The 24,702-nt window shown below is 37.5% G+C and overlaps 1 protein-coding gene across 11 annotated transcripts in view; it reads right to left on the reverse strand.

The window, feature by feature from the left end:
* SCAF8 (SR-related CTD associated factor 8) overlaps positions 1–24,702 on the reverse strand; it is a 227,983-nt gene that overhangs the window by 175,084 nt on the left and 28,197 nt on the right. For all 11 annotated transcript variants that reach the window (XR_007724857.1, XR_007724859.1, XR_007724858.1 and 8 more), the window contains 3 exons: positions 14,705–14,788; positions 10,480–10,524; positions 555–716 (listed from right to left, as the gene is read on the reverse strand). Coding sequence is in view for 6 of the 11 variants with exons in the window: in XM_050786783.1 (XP_050642740.1) it covers positions 555–716; positions 10,480–10,524; positions 14,705–14,788 (291 nt within the window). In the remaining 5 variants the exon portion in view is untranslated. The remainder of the gene's footprint in view (positions 1–554; positions 717–10,479; positions 10,525–14,704; positions 14,789–24,702) is intronic.

Consider the following 24,702-nt stretch of genomic DNA (forward strand, 5'->3'; position numbering starts at 1 on the left):
GCTTCAATAAATTAAAAAGTAGCAAATCTGCTACATCTTTCTGTACTCTCTAAGAAATTCAAAGAACAAAATGGAACATGGACACTGTAATAATTAAATATTCACATCTGAAATAACTAAGAGCAAATGAGAACATAAAGATATATACAGTCCTGTGCCACTTAATGACAAGGATATGTTCTGAGAAATGGTATCATTAGCAGATTTCATCATTGTGTGATGTGTACTTACACAAACCTAGACGGTACAGCCTACTACACACCTAGACTATACGTCACATTCTATTGCTCCTAGACTACAAACATGTACAGCATGTCACTGTACTGCATACTGCAGGTATTTTTAACACAATGGTATTTGTGTACATAAATGAGAAATGGTAAAATAAAAATACAGTATTATCATCTTAGGAGACCACCACTGTATATGCGGTCTGTCACTGAAACATCATTATGTGGCACATGACTGTACTAAGATAATATGAAGACTAATTAAGACCAAGAGGGTACTGTTATCTACTTTAAAACAAACAAACAAAAAAATCAGCAGCATACCTTGTCATCCCCAGGGCAACGATATAAATTCTGGAAAGTGCTAATGATGTTATTACTAAATCTGGGTGCAAACACATCCTTTTCTTGACCAAACTGATGTCTGGATTGTCGCACAATGGAGTCAATAACATAAAGTCCAGGTACTTTGTATTCTGGTTTACACTGATGAAAAAAGAACAATGAAAAGGGAAGGAAACGAAAAGGTAAAATTCTTGATAGACAAAAATCATCATAAATCCTGTGTAAATACAAAGACACTGCCTATGCTGAGGTAATGAATATTCACACATTGACTACTCCAGTATCGTCAGTTTCTGGAATGGCATTTTAAAGAATCTACTCTGACTACTCTATACATTCAGAAGTTCTAAAATAGTACTACATAGATTCAATGACATAAAATGATAAATAAGGTACCATTATAATTTTTAAAATTTGTTTAATCATTGTGAAAAGCTACATGGAAGAAAGAAGCAAATTCAGGAAAGAAGGGCTCTAGCAAACACACTGCCAACATGCCTCAGACTTCATCTGGAACACACAACAAAAGGGTTCCTATACAAATGAAAAGAACAATGCCAAATGGCAAATTATAAAATTGTAAATACAGAGGCCAAAGTTTCCATTTATTTCCCAAACATGACATCTATAATTCTGGGGATCTATCATGTGTCATCCAGCCTGGAATGCAGTGGTGCCATCATGGCTCACTGCAACACCGACCTCCCAGGCTCAAATGAACTTCCATCTCAGCCTTCCAAATAGCTGGGACAACAGGTGCACAGTGCTAATTCCTGTATGTTTTTTTGGAAGAGACTTGGTTTCACCATGTTGTCCAGGCTAGTCTCAAACCCCTGGGCTCAAGCAATCCTCCTGACTAGATCTCCCAAAGTGCTAGGAATACAGGCACGAGCCACCGTGCCCTGCCTCCCCTACTTTCTGAACATAAGCTTTTTTAGCCTATGTAGTTAGGCAAGCACAATGAAGAATCCTTTTACTTGCAAGCTTTCTGCGCAGTATCTTTAGATACACAGACGTTAACATTTTGTGGGACAGAATTTCCTTCATTGGTAGATTAGGCATTTTTGCTACATAAAATGGCAAAAAAACTATTTAGTATGATTTAATATTTTAAATAATTTTAATACTTGGAAAACCTGGCTAAGTCATCAACTAGAAACCTGAGAGAAGAATCAAGACAAAGAAATCTGCAATATTTTAAAATTTTCCTCTTTAAATACCATTAGACTCAAAACAAGAATTCCTAAGACTCTCTAATTGAAACCGCCTTTGCAAAAATTTTAACTCTGGAAGTTACGACAGTGAAAGCGAGCAGACCTAACCAACTCCATCTTGCTTCTAACTTTTAAGCTGTCCTTGTCATTCCTGGGCCTGGGCCGAAATAACATTGGGAGGGGATTTAGTTTATGGTTTGATTCAGAAACAAAATTAATATTTAATAATAGTCTTTTCCCAAAAAGACCCTCTTCTTGCCTGGGTTACAGTCTGCCTTTGTAAGACTAACAAATTAGCTACAAGATTAGAAATTACAGTTTAGGGTCACGCAGCGTCTGAACCTCCCCAAATTGCTCCTGAGTATAACATCACTATCATAAAACCTAAGATCAGTGCTTGAGACATTTTGCAGACCTTTCACTGGATGGATCAGCTGACATTACCCAGACTGGTAATCTGGCTCAACCAGTTCTGCGATCCCACCCAGGAAGAGAAGACAGTAAGAAAACCTCACTTCGACCTCCCTATGATTCCATCTGCAACCTGACCAACAGCACTCCCCACTTCCTGAGCCCCTACCCACCAAATTATCTTTAAAAACTCCAATCCCCCATCCCCGAATGCTCTTGGAGACTGATTTGAATAACAATAAAACTCCAGTCTCCTGCACAGCCGGCTTTGCGTGAATTGCTCTTTCTCCACTGCAATTCTCCTGTCTTGATAAATTGGCTCTGTCTAGGCAGCAGGTAAGGTGAACCCACTGGGCAGTTACACAATGGCATAAGGTATTTTTACTGTAAATAACTTTCTAAAGCATATCATATTAAGTTTTTATAGATACACCATTTTTCAACTATATTCTAGTAATTTCCAATTTCTTGTTTTATAGAGAAATAGCCTTTTTAGGGGGAGAAAGATAAGAACGAATAGGGAGAATGCACCCTTAAGTATATTTCCATGATTTTTCATTTTGTCATCCAAGTTATCATCTGCAGGTTAACATCTGTTATGGTTATTTGTCAAAGAACCTTCTAAGTAAGTTGGACCATACACTTTGCAATATACAAATACACCTTAAATAATTATCCTATTTTTAGAATTTGTGCTCCCGCCTGCAGGTACTAAAAGGTGATATTAATTTAAAGACAACAAAGCTAGAGTGGTAGAAACAGAAGCATGTGGCTATACCTGCAAAGCACTGAATAATACTAATGGTGTGGCATGTAAGAAAGATGGCTCGATAGATTAGAAAAATTTAAATCTAACAATACCAAGTGCTGACAAAAATGGGAAGCAACACAAACCCATGCACCATGAGGAGGAATGTAAATTAGCACAATCATAGTAAAACTAATTTAGTATTATCTAGCCACGGTGAAGAAATGCATACCCTGTAACCAGCAATTCCACTCCTACAGAAATGCAAGCTGTATCAGGATACTTATAATCCTACATATGTAAATATTACACTGTTCACAGCAATACTGTACAGAATTGCAAAAACTAGAAAACACACACAGTGTCAACAGGAGATGTGGGCAAGCTGCTGTCTATTCACATAATGGAAAATATACAGCAACAGATAGTAATAAATACTGCTACACACAAGGATGAATCCTAGACACATGATGTTGACTAGGAGAACTGTATAAAAAGAATACATACCATAGGATTACATTTAAGAATTTAAAATACATTAAACCACTTTAAGAATTCATTTTATACAAAGTAAAACTATAATGTCAAGCAAGGATGTGACACAAAAGTCAAACTGTGGTTACCTGGGTAGGGGGTGTGCAAGACATGATTAGGAAGACGTACTTGGGGCTTGTGGGCTTCAAAGTTCTACTTCTTGAAATAAGTGAGAGTTACATAGGTCTTCTCTTTATAAAAATTTGGCTGTATATATTGTTTTCTGTACTTTTCTACAGATGTACATAGAAATTTCACAATAAAAAGAAATACAGTTGTCCCTCAGTAGCCTTGGGGGACTGGTTCCAAGACCCCTGCAGATATCAAAATCCAAGGATGCTCAAGTCCCTTATATAAAATGGGCAGTATTTGCATATAACCTACGGACATCATCCCATATACTTTTAAATCAACTCTAGATTACTTTGAATACCTAATACAACGCCTACACATCGCTTCATTCACATTGTACTCAGCGTACAGGAAATTCAAGCTTTGCTTTCTGGAATTTCGTGGACTATTTTTTCCCCAAATTTTGATCCCAATAGGCTGAGCCCATGAGTTGGAACCCACAGATACGGACGAGTGACTGTAATTATATAAACATCCCTGGTTTCTTAAATAAAGCAAGAAGCAAAAGTTTCTCTAATCATAATGACTAAGAATGATAAGCTTAAGATATATTTGAAACGTAAATTTAAGAAGTGTGGAACTTACGTTGATCTAAAATATCCTAGGGAAAAGGAGCTTTAATAAAAGTACATATGAAAAAGTGAGAATCTGGAAATATACTCCTTTCAAACTGTTTGTGCCCATGTACAAAAATCTTTTTGTATCCTACCTCCAAGGGTAAAGGTACACTTATGATAAAAGTCCAGTTACAGAATACTGCACCCTACATGAAAAAAGATATATATATATCTCAAGACACCAGAGGTAAGTAAATATAACAGCCATCTTTCTTTTTCTTTTATTTTTTTGAGACGGAGTCTCACTCTGTCACCCAGGCTGGAGTGCAGTGGCACGATCTCAGCTCACTGCAACCTCTGCTTCGTGGGTTCAAGCAATTCTCCTGCCTCAGCCTCCTGAGAAGATAGGATTACAGGCGTGTACTACCACGCCTGCCAACTTTTTGTATTAGTAGAGACGGGATTTCACCATTTTGGCCAGGTTGGTCTCAAACTCCTGGCCTCTCAGGTGATCTGCCCACCTTGACCTCCCAAAGTGCTGGGATTATAGGCGTGAGCCACCACGCCTAGCTCAGCCATCTTTCAATGTGGACTCAATCCTTCCTCTGGAAAAATATCAAAGACCAGAAGCATAAATGTTTGGCTTCACTGAAAAATACATATCCACTGCAAAATATCAACCACCATAACAACCATGTACATAAAGTTACCAGATCAAGTTTCTAGAAAACAAAAAACTTTCATGATGATAATCTTTAGACAGTTTAGCACCATCTTTTCATTTATTATTTACAAAGTAAATGTAACCTGAAAATCACCACAAATAAGCCACATTTCTTGCTCTTACTAAGTATGCAGCACAGGAAATGTGAAGAAGGTAATGATAGCCAAAAACTTACAGATTAAGGCAACAGTAACTCATCTACAGACCATTTTCAGAGCCAGAAAGATGAAATTTATTTTCGACTTCACCGTATCTAAGAGTAGCCACAGTACCATAGAATGTATTTCACTATAACAAAGCATCTAGATTTTTTCAGAATAAATAGTTCTGAATGATAATATTCAAACTTATTCTGAATCTAGTGGACAGATTTGTTTGTCGTATTCACGCAAAAAAGGCAGGGGATTTCATACAGACAAAAAGAGTTGGGTAAACTCTACATATTTTTGGAACAGAGCTGAGGATTTCATTTTCACATTTCAAACTAGCAAATGAGAACAGAATGGTTAGCTATGGATGGTAGAAAAGTCACCAAATCATGAGGGCTCTGGCTCAAAAAAAAATTTATTGCCTTTAGGATTCAAGACAACTAAGGTAAGTTAGTTATTTATAATGCAAATATAGGGATCTATGATGGTTAACACTGAGTGTCAACTTGACTGGACTGAAGGATACAAAGTATTGATCCTGGGTGTGTCTGTGAGGGTGCTGCCAAAGGAGAATAACATTTGAGTTAAATGTTCCCAGTGAGCTGGGGAAGGCAAACCCACCTTTAATCTGGATGGGCACCATCTAATCAGCTGCCATCAAGTATAGAGCAGGCAGAAAAATATGAAAAGGAGAGAATGGCCTAGCCTCCGAGCCTACATCTTTCTCTCGTGCTGGACGCTTCCTGCCCTCGAACACTGGACTCCAAGTTCTTCAGTTTTGAGATTCAGACTGTCCTTGCTCCTCAAGCTTACAGACAGCCTGCTGTGGGACCTTGTGATCGTGTAAGTTAATACTTAATACTTAAACTTCCCTGTGTGTATACGCATATATACATACACGCACACATATATCCTATTAGTTATATCTATACGTACCCTGTATACGTGTGTATATATACACATATCCTATTAGTTCTGTCCCTCTAGAGAACACAGCATGAAAACAGAAGTTCTAAAACGTGTCTTCTAAAGTTTCCTTATCTGTTTGTAACTCCAGCCTTTGCTGCTGCTGTCGTCCTCGTTTTGTTTTTTTTGTTTCTTGTTTTTTTTTTTTTTTTTTTTTTTTTTTGGACAAGCTTTTGCTTTGTTGCCCAGGCTAGAGTGCAGTGGCACAATGATGGTTCACTACAGCCTCAACCTCCTCCTGAACTCAAGCCTCAAGCAATCCTTCCACCCCACCCACATAAGCAGCTAGGAACACGGGCACTTGCCACTTTGCCCAATTACTTTTTGTAGTTTTTAGGCTGGGACAGGGTTTTGCCGTGTTTGCCCAGGCTGGTCTCAAACGCCTGAGCTCAAGCAATCCACCAGCCTTGGCCTCTCCCAAACTGCTAGATTGCAGGCATGAGCCAGAGTGCCCAGGTGTTTCTGTCTTATAAAGCTAAGACACAATCAGCATATGAACTGATTTTTGGCAAAATCAATTAGGACAAGGCCAGAGGCCAGAGTATTCTTTAGAGTAGTTTTCTTGGCCTAAAGGAAATCATATTTACTGTTAATTTTTCATTTACCGTCATCTATTACTGCATAAATCTTTCATGACTAAAACATGGGTTCATGGATAATATATGACCAAACTGCAGCCACACTTCTCCTTTATACAATTTATGCTATATGAAGAGAATATAAAATGGTACGGCCATCTTGGAAAACAGTTTGTTAGTTTCTTATAAAATGGAGACATGTACTTACTATCCCAAAGAAATGAAACTTACACTCACACACAAAAAAACTCTGGGTATACAAGTGTTCCTAGCAGCTTTATTCATAATAACCAAAAACTAGAAACAATCCAGATGAACCCCAATAAGTGAATGATTAAACTGTGGTAAATTCACACCCTGAAATACTACTCAGAAATAAAAAGGAAGGAACTATATGTCTTTTCTGGTTACTGTAGCCTTGTAGTCTAGTTTGAACTCAGGTAGCATGATGCCTCCAGCTTTGTTCTTTTTGCTTAGGATTGTCTTGACTATATAGGCCCTTTTCCTATTCCATAAAGTAGTTTTTTCTAATTCTGTGAAAAATGTCAATGGTAGTTTGTGGGAATAGCATTTAATCTATAAATTACTTTGGGCAGTATGGTCATGTTCACGGTATTGATTCTTCCCATCCATGAGGACAGAATGTTTTTCCATTTGTGTCCTCTCTGATTTCCTTGGGCAGTGGTTTGTAGATCTCCTTGAAGAGGTCCTTCACACTCCTTGTTAGCTATATTCCTAGGTATTTTATTCTCTTTGTAGCAACTGTGAATGGGAGTTCATTCATAATTTGACTCTCTGCTTGGTGCATATTGTTGATGTATAGGAATACTTGTGATTTTTGCATCCTGAGACTCTGCTGAGGTTGCTTATCAGTTTAAGGAGTTTCGGGGGCAAAACCACAATGAGATATAGTCTCATGCCAGTCAGAATGGTGATTACTTAAAAGTCAAGGAACAACCAATGCTGGTGAGGCTGTGGAGAAACAGAACACTTCTATACTCTTGGTGGGAATGCAAATTAGTTCAACCATTGTGGAAGACAGTGTGGCAATTCCTCAAGAATCTAGAACCAGAAATACCATTTGACCCAGCAATCCCATTACTTGGTATATACCCAAAGGAATAGAAATTATTCTACCATGAAGACGCATGCACACGTATGTTTACCACAGCACTATCCACAGTAGCAAAGACATGGAATCAACCCAAATGCCCATCAATGATAGACTGGATAAAGAAAATGTGGTACATATACACCATGGAATACTATGCAGACATAAAAAGGAATGAGATCATGTACTTCGCAGGGACATGGATGAAGCTGGAAGCCATCATCCTCAGCCAACTAACACAGAACAGAAAACCAAAGATCCCATGTTCTCACTCGTAAGTGGGAGTTGAACCATGAGAACGCGTGGACACAGGGAGGGGAACAAAGCACACCAGGGCCACCTGGGGGTGGGGGGCGAGGTGGGGGGACAGCATTAGGACAAACAGCTAATGTATGTGGGGATTAAAACCTAGATGATGAGTTAATAGGTACAGCAAACCACCATGGCACAGGCATACCTATGTAACAAACCTACATGTTTTGCACTTGTATACCAGAACTTAAAGTAAAATTTTTAAATAAAAAAGGAAGGAACTATTTGATACATGCAACAATAGATTTCAAAAGAATTACGTGGGCAAAACCAGGCAATCTCAAAAGGTTACATTTTGTATGATTCCATTTATATAACATTTTGAAATGCAAAATAGAGAAAGAGAAGAGGTTAATGACTGCCAGGCCTTAGGGATTAGGGATGGGGGGGAGGAGGAGGTGAGTCCAGTGTGACTATAGAGTATATAAAAGGGAAACACAAGGCATCCTAGTGGTGAAGAAACTGTTCTGTATCTTGACTATGGTGATGTTTGTATGAATCTATATATATGATTAAATGCATACATATACAAATGAGTGCAGGTAAGACAATTAAAATCTGAGTAAGGTTAGTGTCAATAGGTGACTGTATCATGTCCTGATTGCAGTATTTTACAATTCTACAGAACGTCACCACAGTGGGAAACTGAGCGAGGGGCACATGGGATCTCTACATGATTTATTCCTTATGATTTAATGACATGTGAATCTATAATTAGTTCAGAAGTAAAAGTTTAAATATTTATATATATATATTTTTTTATATATATACACACACACACACACCTTATTTTAACCATTACACAAATCTGTTGCTGGATCTCTGATTTAAACAGGGTAGTAGCAAAGCATTTAAGTTTTTCCCCATAGACTGACTGGCTTCTTCAGAATGACTGTAATTATCTCACGATGGAATAACTTTGCTCATTCCAGGTCTTCCTAAGATTCTAACACGTTTTATTCAAAGTACCCTACCCCAAATGAAATCAGTCAACAAGCATTTATCCATAAATTCACTTTTACCTTTTAAACCTTTACAACTCAAATTGTGGCTTGTGAAGAAACATCATCTAGGAGCTGCTACAAATGCAGAATCTCAGGCATTTTTAACAAGATTCCTAGGTAAATTCCTACTTATAAAGTTTATGAGGCACAGTGTAAGACATTAAAACTTTTCGGCTGGGCACTGTGGTTCACGCCTGTAATCCCAGCACTTCTGAGAGGCCAAGAGGGATGGATCATTTGAGGTCAGGAGTTCAAGACCAGCCTGGCCAACATGGTGAAACCCCATCTCTATCAAAAATACAAAAAAAATTAGCTGGGCATGGTGGCGCATGTCTGTAATCCCAGCTACAGGGGAGGCTGAGGCAAGAGAATAGCTCGAACTCGGAAGACAGAGGTTGCAGTGAGCCGAGATCATGCTACTGCACTTCAGCCTGGATGACAGAGTGAGACTCCGTCCAAAAAACAAAACAAAACAAACAAAACAAAATCAACAACAAAACAAAACCAAAAACAAACCAGACATTAAAACTTTTAAAGAAAGATCTTTTATCAGAACAACAATCTCTGAGAAATGCTTTTAAAAGCGTAAGACCAAATAAAATGTTCCAATCACTAACATTTTTCAACTTTAAGTGAAACAAACAGCATACTTGTTATTCAACCCTTTATCTTAGCTTCAAGTTACCTAAACCACTTAATCCCCAAATATGTTTTATCGATACTACATACACAAACACATTTTTTGAGACAGGGTCTCACTCTGTTCCCCAGGCTGGAGTGTAGTGGTGTGATCCCAGCTCACTACAACCTCTGCCTCCTGGGTTCAAGCAATTCTTGTGCCTCAGCCTCCCCAAGTAGCTGGGATTACAGGCATGCACCACCATGTCAGCTAATTTTTGTACTTTTAGTAAAGACAGGGTTTTGTCATCTTGGTCAGGCTGGTCTTGAACTCCTGGCCTCAAGTGATCCACCCACCTTGGCCTCCCAAAGTGCTGGGATTACAGGTGCGGGCCATTGTGCACAGCCTATCAATACCATATTTTAAATATTGAGAAAACAAGAATTTTAAAAAAGAAAAAGGAACTGAATCACATAACGGCTAACTGACTTATTCAAAGTTACCTAGCCAGTTGAATGACTGAAATCTCACTTCAAGTCCCGCACTTTCTCCCAGGTGAAGAACATAAACAAACTGCAACCTTGCTGAATCCTTAATGCCACATGACACTGATTCTCAAACTGGCTCTGCTTACATTTAGGCACATGAACATAGGCAGAATACAAACCTAAGTAAAATTATATGAAAGGCACTTTCATTTTATTTCTTAATTAGCAAATAAAATAACTGGAATCACTTTTTAACAGTCCATCAAAACAACTTAAACTTGGGTATTTGATCTAAAGGAGAAGAGTACAGGCATTAATCTATAATTATAGCACATGTATGGAAAATTATATACTTACTTTCTGAATAAACTTCTCAACACTCTGTACCACATGTTTATAGAACTAAAAGAGGAAAAAAATGAAGTATGGTTTTAAAATCAGTTTGAGGAGACTGAAATTTCCTAACCACAGGTTTTACATGTTCCAAAGGTCTATCAAAACAATTAACCAAGAATTCTGAGACATTCTTGTCACTCACCTTTATATGCAACTAGCTGTGCTATATAATTAGTAAAAGGCTTCTCTGAAGTAGATGTATGATCAGTATGTCCAAAGTGCATTACCTTACCATAGATATGAAATAATGCTATTGAAGACCTTCTGAAAGTACACTTTAACAAACAGTTGTGTTGACAGCAAAATACTTGCCATAAATACTGGTGCGTGTATGTTCTTACATTCACGAAAGGAAAAGTACAGATTTCATATAATATTATCAGTTAAATCAAGGGAAATTCAAAAAATCAAATAACTACAAGTAACATTAATAAATGTATGTAAGGTAGTTGTTTTCAACTTCATTTATCTCCTGCTTCTCCTGGAAAATGAACTACAAGAATACAAAATAAAACATAGAAATGTATAATATCCTAATGCATCAGACAAAATGAATCAGCAGAAGTGAACATGTAGATTAAAAATTAGTAATGGGCCACTATCACTTTTAAGAAAACTTAGAAGATTTAAGTTTCATAAAATATAGCACTATGAATAAACTTGAAATAAATTATAAAATTAGCATAAAGAATTGTGCGTAGGCCGGGCGCGGTGGCTCAAGCCTGTAGTCCCAGCACTTTGGGAGGCCGAGACGGGCGCATCACGAGGTTAGGAGATCAAGACCATCCTGACTAACACGGTGAAACCCCGTCTCTACTAAAAAATACAAAAAACTAGCCGGGCGAGGTGGCGGGCGCCTGTAGTCCCAGCTACTCAGGAGGCTGAGGCAGGAGAATGGCATAAATCTGGGAGGCAGAGCTTGCAGTGAGCTGAGATCCGGCCACTGCACTCCAGCCTGGGCGACAGAGCGAGACTCCGTCTCAAAAAAAAAAAAAAAAAAAAAAATTTGTGCCTAATAAATTTTAATGCCACAATAACAATACCATATTGGCGTATTATTTCTGTTTAAAGAATCTGAATTGTGCTTCTCTTTATACTTTTTTTTGTTTGTTTTGGAGACATAGTCTCACTCTGTCCTGCTGGTGTGCAGTGGCACAATCTCGGCTCACTGCAACCCCCACCTCGTGGGTTCAAGCAATTCTACCACCTCAGCCTCCCAAGTAGCTGGGACTACAGAAGCAAGCCACTATGCCTAATTTTTGTATTTTTAGTAGAGATGAGGTTTCGCCATGTTGGCCAGGCTGGTCTCCAACTCTTGACCTCAAGTGATCCGCCCACCTCGGCCTCCCAAAGTGCTGGGAGTACAGGAGTGAGCCGCTGTGCCCGGCCGTCTTTATACTTTTCTTCTCATGAATTATGGATTTTAAGGACATTCCCTTAGACTGAAGAAATATGAACATTCAACTAAACCTCAGCACTAAATCCAGTATTTATAACAAAAATAAAGGAAAACATCATGAACTCATATTCACCAAATCAAAACCTACAAGTTTAAGTTTGGCTAAAGTTACTTACAATCAAGTAAGTTTACTCAATGGTTTAAGTTACTTAAGTAAAAAAGCTAAAACAACTACTTAAAGTTATTAGGCTCTTTACAGGCCCCTGAACATTTAAAAATCAATATGCAAAATATTAAATAACTACACATTGAAGGAACAATTCTTCCGGAAGACATCTTGACAGTGTTCTTTGCTTCTAGTTACTATACACAATTAGAAAATTGCTTCCTAAATCTTAACTGAAAGTTTATTAATTCTCATAGGCCTTCTTCCACAGTAGGTTTTCTGGGAGGTTTTGTAGACAGTGCAATGTTAACCATCACTCATTAATCATTTCTATATAAAAAACAATGACTTACTTCAATATGAAACACAGTATCATTTAAATCTGATTAATAAAATGCAGTGTTTTCTATATATATATACACACACACACAAAATGCAATTTAAAGAAAGTAGTGAAAAACAGCTGGTCTAGACTCTTCAAAAATGTCAAGTCACAAAAAAAACGGCTGGGTGACAGGACAAATAAGTATAATGTGTGATCTTGACTGGATTCTGAAAGAGCAAGGTTGATGGGAACAGCTACTAGTCAACAATGCAACAACATTAAAATGTAACGATGAACTGTATATTAGATAATTATATCAAAGTGAAATTTTTTGCATGTGATTGGTGTATTATGGTTCCCTAGCAAAATGTCTTTATTCTCAGGAGTTTCAAAGTCAAGTATGTATCAAGGATTGTTATTACGAATGAAGTTTGAAACTAACTTCCACGTGTAGCAAAATGTTAACAATCAGCAAATCAAAGGGAAGAATATGTCCTGCTCACCATAGTAATTTGCAACTTACGTTTAAATTTTTTCAAAATTCAAAACATTAAAAACAATAAGTCAAAACAGTAAAATATATCATAATAATAAAGATTAGACTCTTTAAAAAACATTACTTCTTTAAAAAAAAAAAAAAAACTAAGAGCCAAGATCTCACTATGTTGCCCAGGCTGGCCTCAAATTCCTGGGTTCAAGCGATCATCCTGCCTCAGCCTACCCAGTAGCTAGGACTAACAATGTGTGCCACTGTGTCCAGAGTTAGACTCTTGACTGACAGAATTCTGGATTAAAATTCTAGCTATAGTTACTCCTACTACTGCAAATTACTTAATTTCTCTCAGACCCGTCTGACATCTGAAAATAGAAAACACTGTTTGCACCTATGCCTCATTAACTCTATTAAGAAAGTACTCTGCTCAACAAGCTATGAAAAGTGCATCAATTACTAATTGTCACAGAAAAAAATACACGTTTGCATAGTTTCAAATGATCATGACCATAAAAATCAGACAATGTAGAATAAAGTATAAGACAATAACATTAATCCATAGTAAGCCTATCAAATACTCTAAAAAATCATGTCTTTGAAAGATTTTCTGGCTTCAACGTGCTTATAGCTACTGTCATTCTCTCTCATTTCCTGTCACGTAAGTACATGGATTTTAACTATAGATGTAAGATACTAACAAGTCTGAAAACTAAGCTTTAGCCACTAGAAAACCGCAAAATCAACTAATGATCTGAATTTTCTCCCACTAGTAATTACTAGTAAATGGAAATTTGTTAAATCTAACACATTGTTGTTATTTAAAAGATAATTTAAATAGTTGGTGCTTTTGGTTACAGTTAATATTTTAATTCAGGGCAGGAAAACATACCACTGAATATTCATAGGTTAGTATCTACTTAATTAGAAATAAGTACTCATTTATTCTCAATTTTAAGAGGCCTACTAATTCAGGGAATCTCAGCCCCGGGCACAAGAACTTCTTGGGGAAAAATCTATGGCTGAGCTTGAAAAGACCCTTCTGCCAAAAAGTTCCTATAAAATTGTGTGCATACGTGTATTTCTCTAGAGAGGATCCAACCTTTTCCTAAGATTTTCAGAAGTATTCATGAGTTAACATAGGTTCAAAACCTACTTTATGAGAGCAAAGGTTAAATGTCTATGGCCATTTCCCACAGTTCAAATCCCTGATACAAAGAGTCACAATTGTTTTCCTTAATGGCCTAACTTCAAATCTATAATATTAATAGAATCAACAAGAAAAAATGAATATATCAATATATAGAAACCTTTTACCACTCAAATTTCAAGGTTCTGTCAAGTCAGTGTGGCAAAAGACACTGTTAAACACATTCTCCATAATGTGGATATATGCAAAATATTATCTGTCTAAGAAAGGTGAGGAAAAATGACTGCTTCAAAAAATTTATGGAAGAATGCTTAAGGAAGAACATTTATCGAAATGTTAAATGTTCGGGAGGCTGAGGCAACAGGATCACTTCAGTCCAGGAGGTCAAGGCCACAGTGAGCTATGATCGTGGCACTGCAGTCCAGCCTGGGTGACAGAATAAGACACTGTCTCTTAAAAAGCGTAATAATAAACATTAAATGTTTATCTCTAGGTGGGAAAGTCTACAGGTGACAGATTTTCTGTGTTTTTCCACAATTAACACGTGTTAACTCTGTAAAGTGAAAGAGAACATACAATCCATAAAAATTATCCCCCATCAAACTATTAATATAGTTTTTTCTTTTGAAAATAGAAGAGTCAAATTTATTACTCACCTTAATAGCTTTGATGGCGGCCTTAGTAATTTGGGTCATTTTTGCTTTCGAAATGGGTGGTTTATAGTCATTCAGGGAATACAGCTGATGAAAAAAGAACAAATTTACATACAGCAAAACTCTCCAAGCAATTACATGAAACTACCAAACATGTTCATTTTTATATTCTCAATGAAACCAACTTACTGCTTTTCTTTTACAAATCAAGCTCAACATCATTACCCATCAGGCAAATGCAAATCAAAACTATAATGAGCTACCACTTCACACTTACTTGCTTATAATCAAAAAGACAGTAACAAGTGTAAGCAAGGATGTGGAGAAACTGGAACCCTCATACAATACTGGTGGGAATATAAAATGTTGCAGCAGCTTTGGAAAACAGCTTGATAGTTCCTCAAAAGATTAAACACAGTCAACATATAACCCAGCCAATTCCACTTCTAGGTATGTACCCAAGAGAACTGAGAACATGTATTCACAAAGAACTTGTACATGATACTTTTTACCATCTGAGGGTTGAGAAAGAAAGAAAAAAAAAACCTGTACACATGTGGTCATTGTAGCCTTATTCATATAAAATTCATTTAAAATTCATTAAAAAGCAGACATCCAAGTATCTGTCAGTTAATGAGTAAACAAATGTATCTATTCAAAGAAATATGAGCCATAAAAAGAAAAAAAAAGTACTGATACATGTTACAACCTGAATAAACCTTGAAAACATTATGCTAAACTGAAGAAGCCAGGTGAAAAAGGCAACATGTATATAATTCCATTTATACGTAATATCCAGAAAGGGCAAATCTATTGGTGGTTGTCTAGGGCTGAAAGAGTTGGAGATAAATGAGGAATCACTGCTGATGAGTGTTTCTTGTTGGGATGATAAAAATGGTTTAAAATGGAATGTGACGATGGTTGCACAGAATCACTGAATTGTATACTTTAAGTTGACTGATTTTATGGTATGCACCTCAATAAAACTTTTTAAAAATCAAGGGCTCCGGCTGGGCAAGGTGGCTCATGCCTGTAATTCCAGCACTTTGGGAGGCCTAGGCAGGTAGATCACCTGAGATCAGGAGTTCAAGACCAGCCTGGACAACATGGTGAAACTCTGTCGCTACTAAAAATACAAAACTTAGCTTGACGTGGTGGCAGGCACCTGTAATTCCAGCTACTCGGGAGGCTGAGGCAGGAGAAAACTGCTTGAACCCAAGAGGCGGAGGCTGTAGTGAGCAAAGATTGCGCCACCGCACTTCAGCCTGGGAGCCTCCAGAGAGAGACTCCATCTCAAAAAGAAAAAACAAAAAAAGGGCTCTAATGTTTAACAATAATCACACCCCATCTGCCAATTGATTGATTGATTGATTGAGACAGGGTCTCACTGTGCCACCCAGGCTGGAGTTCAAGGGCATGATCACGGCTCACTGCAGCCTCTACCTCCTGGGTTCAAACTATACTCCCACCTCAGCCTCCCAAGTAGCTGGGACTATAAGTGCGTGCCACCACACGGGCTAATTTTTGTATGTTTTGTAGACGTGGGGTTTCACCATGTCGTCTGGGCTGGTCTTGAACTCCTGGGCTCAAGCAATCTGCCTACTTCGGCCTCTCAAAGTGGTGAGGTTACAAGCATGAGCCACAGTGCCTGGGCTACCTCCAAATCTTTGTTTTGAAATTTCTCATATAAGCAAAGGGAAAGAATCCTACTCAGAGTGAGGAAATTAGGCAACAGACAACTAAGCTTAAATGAATACTGATTAAAACTTCTATTGTATGCATAGATGCTGATTTTTAAGTATAATACTGTAAGATATTAATTAGAAGTTTGGAAACTAAACTTTGGCCATGTTGGCTAGGCTGGTCTCAAACTCCTGGGCTCAAGTGATCCGCCTGCCTTGGTTTCCCAAAGTGCTGGGATTACAGGCGTGAGCCACTGCGCCTGGCTTACTTATATGTGGATTTTTCCAATAAACATTAGAAAATTTTTGAGAGATTTTTGACAATTTAAAAATACATGCAGAGGAACTGTGTAGCCTAGCAATATTGAAAAAACAAAAAAGGCATGTCATGAATGCATAAAATATATGCAGATACTAGTTTATTTTAGTTTAACATTTACTACCATAACATACATAGCATCATTCACAGGAGAGAGAAACATAAACAATGTTAAAGATGTAATATTAATCATAACCGCAAAAACCTCTAGTATAATAATTTCACAGCCACCTTCTGTTGCTATTGCAGTGAGCTCAAGTGTGAGTATCCACTTAAAATGCCATGTGATGTTAACCATTTCTGCATGAGCAGTTCATCTCTCTAATAAGTTGCTATCATAGTAAAAAATTGTATCTTGCAGTTCTTGAAGATTTTTCATTGTGTTTCGTGCAATAACATAAACCTTGAATACCAGCACAGACCCATGGGAAGTGGCACTAGTGATGCTGAAGGCGTTCTCAAGAAGCAAAGTTATGACATTAAAAGAAAAGCGCTGACTTGCTTGATATGTACAGTAGGTTGAGGTCTTCAGCTGCAGTTGCCCACCTTTTCAAGATAAATGAATCTGGCATATGAGGACCATTGTCAAAAAAGAAAAGGAAATTCGTGAAGCGTCACTGCAGCTATCCCAAAAGGCCAAAAACCTCGAACATTTTGTGAAATACCTTTTTATTTTGTATTGAAAATGCAGCCTCTGTGTGGGTAAATTGTTATAAGAAAGGCATACCTACAGACTCTAATATGATTAAAGAAAAGCTAAGTCATTATATGATACCTTAAAGCAAAAGGGAGGTGACAGATCTAAAGCTGGAGAATTTAATGCCAGCAAAGCATCGTCTGATCATTTTAGAAAGAGGTATGGCTTTAAAAATGTCAAGATACCAGAAGGTCAAGCATGGTGGCTCATGCCTATAATCCCAGCACTTTGGGAGGCCAAGGCCGGCAGCTCACTTAATTCCAGGAGTTCAGGACCAGCCTGGGCAACATGGCAAGACCCCGTTTCTCTAAAACATACCAAAAAAAATTAGACAGGTGTGGTGGCCTGCGCCTATAGTCCCAACTATCGGCTGAGGTGTGAGGATCAGTTGAGCCCAGGAGGCAGAGGTTGCAGTGAGCTATATCTGTGCCACCGCACTCCAGCCTGGGTGACACAGTGAGACTCCCATCTCAAAAAAAAAAAAAAAAAAAAAAAGAGAGATAACAGAAGAAGCAGCTTCTGCCAAACAAGAGGCAACACATGATTTCCCAGATATCATTAAGAATTTAAGAATATCATTGAGGAGAATGAGTATCTTCCTGAACAGGTTTTTGCAGATGAAAGTAATTTATTCTGGAAAAAAAAAACACACACACACACACAAAGAACAATTATTGGTAAGGAAGAAAGGCAAACACCAGGATTTAAAGCAGGAAAGTATAGGCTAACTCTACTATTTTGTGCAAATGCAGTCAGGCTTATAATCAGGACTGCCCTTTCTATAAAGCTGCTAACCTGAGCCTTGATAGGAAAAGATAGAAGACATTGGCTGGCTACCAGTCTTTTGGTTATACAGAAGGAAGGCCTGGGCAAGAAGAACACTTTTTCTGGACTGGTTCCATCAATGCTTTGTCCCTGAAGTCAGGAAGTACCCTGCCAGTAAGGGACTGCCTTTTAAAATTCTTCTCATACTGGACAATGCCCCTGGCCACCCAGAACTCCATGAAGGCGTCAAAGTAGTCTACGTGTCCCCAAACGAGACGTCTCTAATTCAGCCTCTAGATGAGGGGGTCATAAGGACCAAAGGCTCATTATACACTGTAGTCTACAAAAGGGATCATCAATGCTGTGGAACAGAACCCCAACAGACCATCATAGAAGTCTGGAAGTATTACACCACTGAAAATGCCACCACCACCACAAAAAAAGCTGTGAAAGCCGTGAAGCACAAAACAATAAATTCCTGCTGGGCAAAACTGTGTCCAGATGTTGCACGTGACTTCATAGGATTTATAACAGAACCAATGAAGGAATCATAAAATTGTGGATATAGCAAAAAAAAAAAAGGGGGGGCGCTGGAGGGAGGTGAAGGGTTTCAGGATACGAATCTTGGAGAAATTCAAGAGCTAATGGACACCACATCAGAGGAATTAACAGAAGACAACTTGATGAAGAAGAGTGCTTCCAAACCAGTGCCAGACGGTCAGGAAGAAGCAGAAGAAGCAGTGCCAGAAAACAAATCTACTTTAGACAATCTGGCAGAAGGGTTACAATTATTCAAGACTGCTTTTGATTTATTTTTAGAACACAAACCCTATGACACAGGCACTAAAATTAAAGCCAACAGTGGAAGAAGAATTGGTGCCATGCTTAGAAACATTTTTAGAGAAATGAAAAAGCAAAAAAGTTGGACAGAAATTATGATTTCTGTAAAGTTACACTGAGTGTATCTGCCTCTCCTGCCTACCCTTCCATCTCCTCCACATCTTCTGCCTCTGCCACCCGTGAGACAGCAAGACCAATCACTCCTCTTTCCCTTCCTCAACATGAAGACAACAAGCGTAAAGATTTTTATGATGATCTACTTCTACTTAATGAATAGTAAACATACTTCCTCTTCCTGATAATTTTCTTAGTAACATTTTCTTTTCTCTTACTTTAAGAATACAGTATATAACATATATAACATATAAAAATATGTGTTAACTCTTTATGTTATTGGTGAGGTTTCTGGTCAACAGTATGCTATTATTACTTGGGGAAGAGTCAAAAGTTACATGATTTTCAGCTACACAGGGGGTTGGTGCCCCTAAACCTCCCATTGTTCAAGGGTCAACTGTACATACGCTTCCAACTAACTATTTCTCCAGAGTCTCTAAAATCTAATTTGTTAAATCTGATCATCAGAAAACATCATTTCATCTAATTCTTCACTGAATGCCTTTACTAAAATTTAATATTAAGTTCTCAACTTTAAAGGTTGGTAAAAATTTCTAATAGAACAGTGTCTTTTACTGATCCTATTAAATAATTAACCTACTTAAATTCAGAAATTAGAGAGTGATTCAGTTAGCTTGGTGCTTACTTTTTATCAAAGATGTGTGATTTAACAAGTTTCCTGCTTCTTTCCTTGGCTTCTAGGGATCTTGCCGATATGTTTATTCTACCATCTGAACACACATTTCAAATGTCTACTGACATCTATTTCTCTGCTGTATTTAACTAGTTCCGTTGGATACAAAAATAAACTGTTTTCTATTGTGTTTAATTTTGTTAACTAAGTTGTTTCACGGTTCTTTATAAATCGGTTGGAGTATAAGTTTACTCAACATTTACTGAACTAATGTGAATCCAGCAACATGACTTCAGAAGCACTCTGCCATCACATAGTTTCCAAGTAAATATGTCCAAAATTTAGGTGTTCTATACAGTTCACTACTGCTCAATCCCAAGCAACAAATTTAATCCTCAAAAAGACCTCCATCTGACAGTGCTGGTGGTATAGTGGTAAGCACAGCTGCCTTCCAAGGACCTCCATCAAAGACCATTTGTTGAGAATTTTATGAATGACACTGTAACAATCAGTACTTTAGAAAAAGAATATGATGATGATGCTGGCCCATTAGAAGCTTTTCATAAATGTCCTTAAATAATGTACATAAAGAGACTATATTTAATTTAACTTCCTTACATCTACAAGACATGACTGCCTGGTACACAGCAAGCATTCAATAATAAACCTTCATTATCCAACTGATAATTTATTAATATTGCTATAACACACTGCTATTAGGAACTACAAAGCTTCATTCCAATTCTCATTCTAATCAGATAATGTTAACCTGCCTCCAAGAATTGGGAATGTTATTCTCTTCATATTCTCAAAATCTGATCCAGGATAGAAAATCATGGTTTTACACTGAAAAATGCTGAAAAAGAATGAAAGCTGATTCTGGGACCTTTCTTTTCCTTTGCCTGCTGATTCCACCTCTATGCTTGGGTGAGAAGACCATGGCTACATGCTCTGTAGGCTTGTGCTCTCCAGCTACCCAGTGTTCTCTATAGGTTTCCATCTTACCAGTCTACTTCTTGGGATCTGGCTCCCTGCTCCCATGTTTTTCAAAGTCTTAAGTGGCTGCTGATCCCTGTTAGTTTGTTCCATCAAATTATACCTTTTCTAGGGCCACTGGTGCCTGCTGTGCTATTACTCTCTCTGAACTCTGCTTCCTAAACGACAAGTTTATTCCCCACCTATGCCATGTTCTAATATTATCTAATGTCAAATGACCAAACCCTCTACTTGTGCAAATTCTCTATGCTCATCTGACCTCAGGGATTGAAATAACTTACCAGTCTTCACCTGTCCCTTCCTTTGGCCACTCAAGACTTATCATTTCAATGAAAATATACTAAACAACAGAGCGAGGCTCTGTCTCAAAAAAAAAGGAAAAGAAAACACACTAAAGAAGAGCTTTGGTTTTCAGTCTAATTCATTATTTATGTTTCAACTCCCAACATGTACATTAAAGAACGTTCCTTAAACTTGTAAAATTTTAAGTTTCTATACTACCACTTGTAGGCACCACAGTAAATGCGTATTTTTAATCTGAAGACTTATATAAGTCAAATCAACTTCTAATTCCTCAAGGTTTGAGGAATCTTTTACCTAAACTGAGACAGCTACTCCATCACAAAACTTATCTCTAATCAAGATCTTAAAAGCACTCATCAATTAGGTCCAGCATCAGCAAACTTTTTCTGCAAAGGGCCAGATAGTAACCACTTTAGCCTCTGCAGGTCATACTGTCTCTATTACAATTCCTCGGCTCGGCCCTTTGTAACAGGAAAACAGCCATAAACAATTTATATATGAATCAGCACAGTGTGTTCCAACAGAACTTACAAAACCAGGCCAACCCCTGGATTCGGGGAGCATTCTCCATCCTACAGATGTGGTTTTTTTTTTTGTTTTTTTTTTTTTTTTTCCTTTTCTGATAAACACTGCAATCTCACACCCCCGGAGAATATATCTATGTCCTCCCCTCCTCTATGCATTAAATGAAACTCATTACCCAAAACCCAAAATTTAACAAAATGCTGTACCTTCATGCTTGTTATTTTAAGTAAATGTCTTCACTTCAAAAATTTTTGTGCCTTTCCCAATTTTAGCAATATTAAATGAATTCTACCATGACCTTAAAGGGCCCAACTAACAGCTTATTATCAGTTATATCCCAGAGAACCATCAACAATTTGCTCATGTACAAAGTTGCTGGTTCTATGGTCAAAGGAATTAACCTTAAGAGTGAACCTAAAATAACTAAATGTAATCAATCCAGTCCATCTTTCTTAACAATGGTCCTTTAAGCCCTTGAGAGTACTGATGAGAATCCCCCAAATCTCCAAAGAAATCAGAAACTTCATAAAAGTTTCTGCAGCCAAGACAATCTTGATACTTTGAATTCAAGACAGCATGTGAACCAGATATTTCCCTTTTCTTCCTCTTATTGGGAGGATAATAAAGAACTCAAGAAAGAAAAAGGTATAAAAATTCACAATGAAAAGCAGAATGAGGAGGGGAGAACAATCAGCAGAGATGTCACAAACTTCCAGAAAATGGAAATGTGATAAAAAGATTGGTAAATGATGACATAAGAAGGAAACCATAAGCTATAATACACATAAGAAAATATAACCAAGGAGGAAAATACTTTGTCATGGAGAATTCCAAAGTCTCACCACTCCAAATCAAGGTATTAGAGGGCAGGAATGACACAAGCGAACTAGTACATCATCTGCTGCTGCACAAAATCAATAAATAATGTCTAAAACTGACCACCCCAGAAACAGCATTATAAAATTATTATTTTGTGATATGAAGGTAACCACCAGAACTAAAATGTTAAGAATTAAAACTACACTACAGATAAACTGTCAAATAAAATCCCTTATTTTATAATCAGAAATAATATGGCTATATTTGTAAGTGACAGTAACGTAACTTCCAAAGCCTCAAGGTGAAATATTTGTATTATAAATAAAAATGTAGCTCACAAAAAATCTTAAAAGGAAATACTACAAAATGATAATTGGTTTTGTTAGAATAACTTTGGTAGGCAGAATTCTAAGATGGCCCCCAAGACTTCTACCCTGTACACGCCCTATATAATCCCCTCTATATAATGACCATCCTTCAGTGTGGGTGGGACCTATGAACACGACCGGACAGTCACTCCTATGGTAACTATTGTAGTAGACCACAGATGGGACCAATGGCTACTAGGACATGAGGGTAGCCCCTAGAAACTGAGAGTAACCCCTAGCCCACAACCAGTAAAACAAAAAAAGAGACCTCAGTCCTACAACCATAAGGACTTCAATTTAGCCAAAAGCCTGAATGAATTTGGAAGAAGGCCCGAAGTTTCAAATGGGAGCCCAGCCCTGGATAACACGTCCATCATCCAAGTGAGATCATTAGCAAAAGACCTGGCTAATCAATGCCTAGATCCTAACCTGTGGAAATTATGAAACAAATATATGCTGTTTCTAGCCACAAGCTAAGTTTGCGACAATTTGTTACACAGCAATAGAAAACTAATACAGTAGAAAAAATATGTGAATGCTTTTTAAAAATTTTCTAATATGTGTATAAACTTGAAAGTTTTCATATTTTTGTGAAACTTTTTATTAATAATTCATAGTAGAAATTAAATTTTAAAACAATATTTCTCGGGTTTTTCCTAAGTTTACAAGTGAAAATAAAAATTCAGTATTTTGCATATAGGAGTAAAAAGTAAATAACAGATTTGTTTCACTAATAAACTGATTTCGCTGATAAAATGGGACCAAAGAATGGAAACTGTAGAAATAACAGCAGCAAATTCCATATTAACAAAAGCATGTTCTAAAACAATATGACAAATAGTGACTTTTATAGTCCCTTAAAATAAAAACTCCTTTCCAAACTTTTTCTTCCTAAGGTTTTCAAATTTATTTATAAAAAATATTGAATATAAAACTTTAAATATAAGCTTTGGTTAACTTTTGATATAGCAATATTCCTGAGTGATCAGAATTTTTAAAGATAAAGAGCAAAGGCCAAAAGGAGATGTTACAGACATACTGAGGGAATCCTCCCAGATCAGGTTTTTGATAAAGGCAAAGCTCCTCCCTTTTATTCTAAAAAAAGGGCCAGTCTGAAAACTTCCAAAGTGGTTGTTTGTTTGTTTGTAGAAGCAGTTTTTCTCTATTGCCCAGGCTGGAGTATGGAGTGCACTGGCGCAATCTCAACTCCCTGTAACCTGTAACCTCCACCTCCAGGGTTCAAGCAATTCTCCTGCCTCAGCCTCCCGAGCAGCTGGGATTACGGGTGCCCACCACCATGCCCAGCAAATTTTTGTATTTTTAGTAGAGATGGGGTTTCACCATGTTGCCCAGGCGGTCTCAAACTCCCAACCTCAGGTGATCTGCCTCCCTCAGCCTCCCAACAAAGTGTTTCAAAAGCATCTTTGGAAAAAACAGAACACACATAACTGCAAACAAAGCACATAAAATCTGAAATGTTACAACTAATAACCCACTATCAAATGTAAGAAATAATCTTTTAAGAAAAATGCTTAGAGCCAAGCACAATGGCTCACACCTATAAATTCCAAAACCACTCTGGGAGGCAAAGGTGAGAGGATCGCTTGAGGCCAGGAGTTCAAGACCAGCCTGCACAGCACAGTAAGACTCTGTCTCTATAAATATTAAAAAAAAAAAAATCAATGGGACATGTGGGTGCATGCCTGTAGTCCCAGCTACCTGGGAGGCTAAGGCAGGAGGATCATTAGAGCCCAAGAGTCCAAGGATGCAGTGAGGCTTTATCACGCCACTGCACTCCAGCCTGGGTGACAGAGCAAGACGGTCTCTAAAAAAATTTTTAATAAATAAATTCTTAGAACTTTTTTGTGGTATAAAATATTTTAATATGAAAAAATTGGAAAATACAAAAAAAATGAAGAAAACATGTAAACCATCTATA

Source organism: Macaca thibetana, chromosome 4 (assembly GCF_024542745.1).
Source record: "Macaca thibetana thibetana isolate TM-01 chromosome 4, ASM2454274v1, whole genome shotgun sequence".
Taxonomy (NCBI): Eukaryota; Metazoa; Chordata; class Mammalia; order Primates; family Cercopithecidae; genus Macaca; species Macaca thibetana.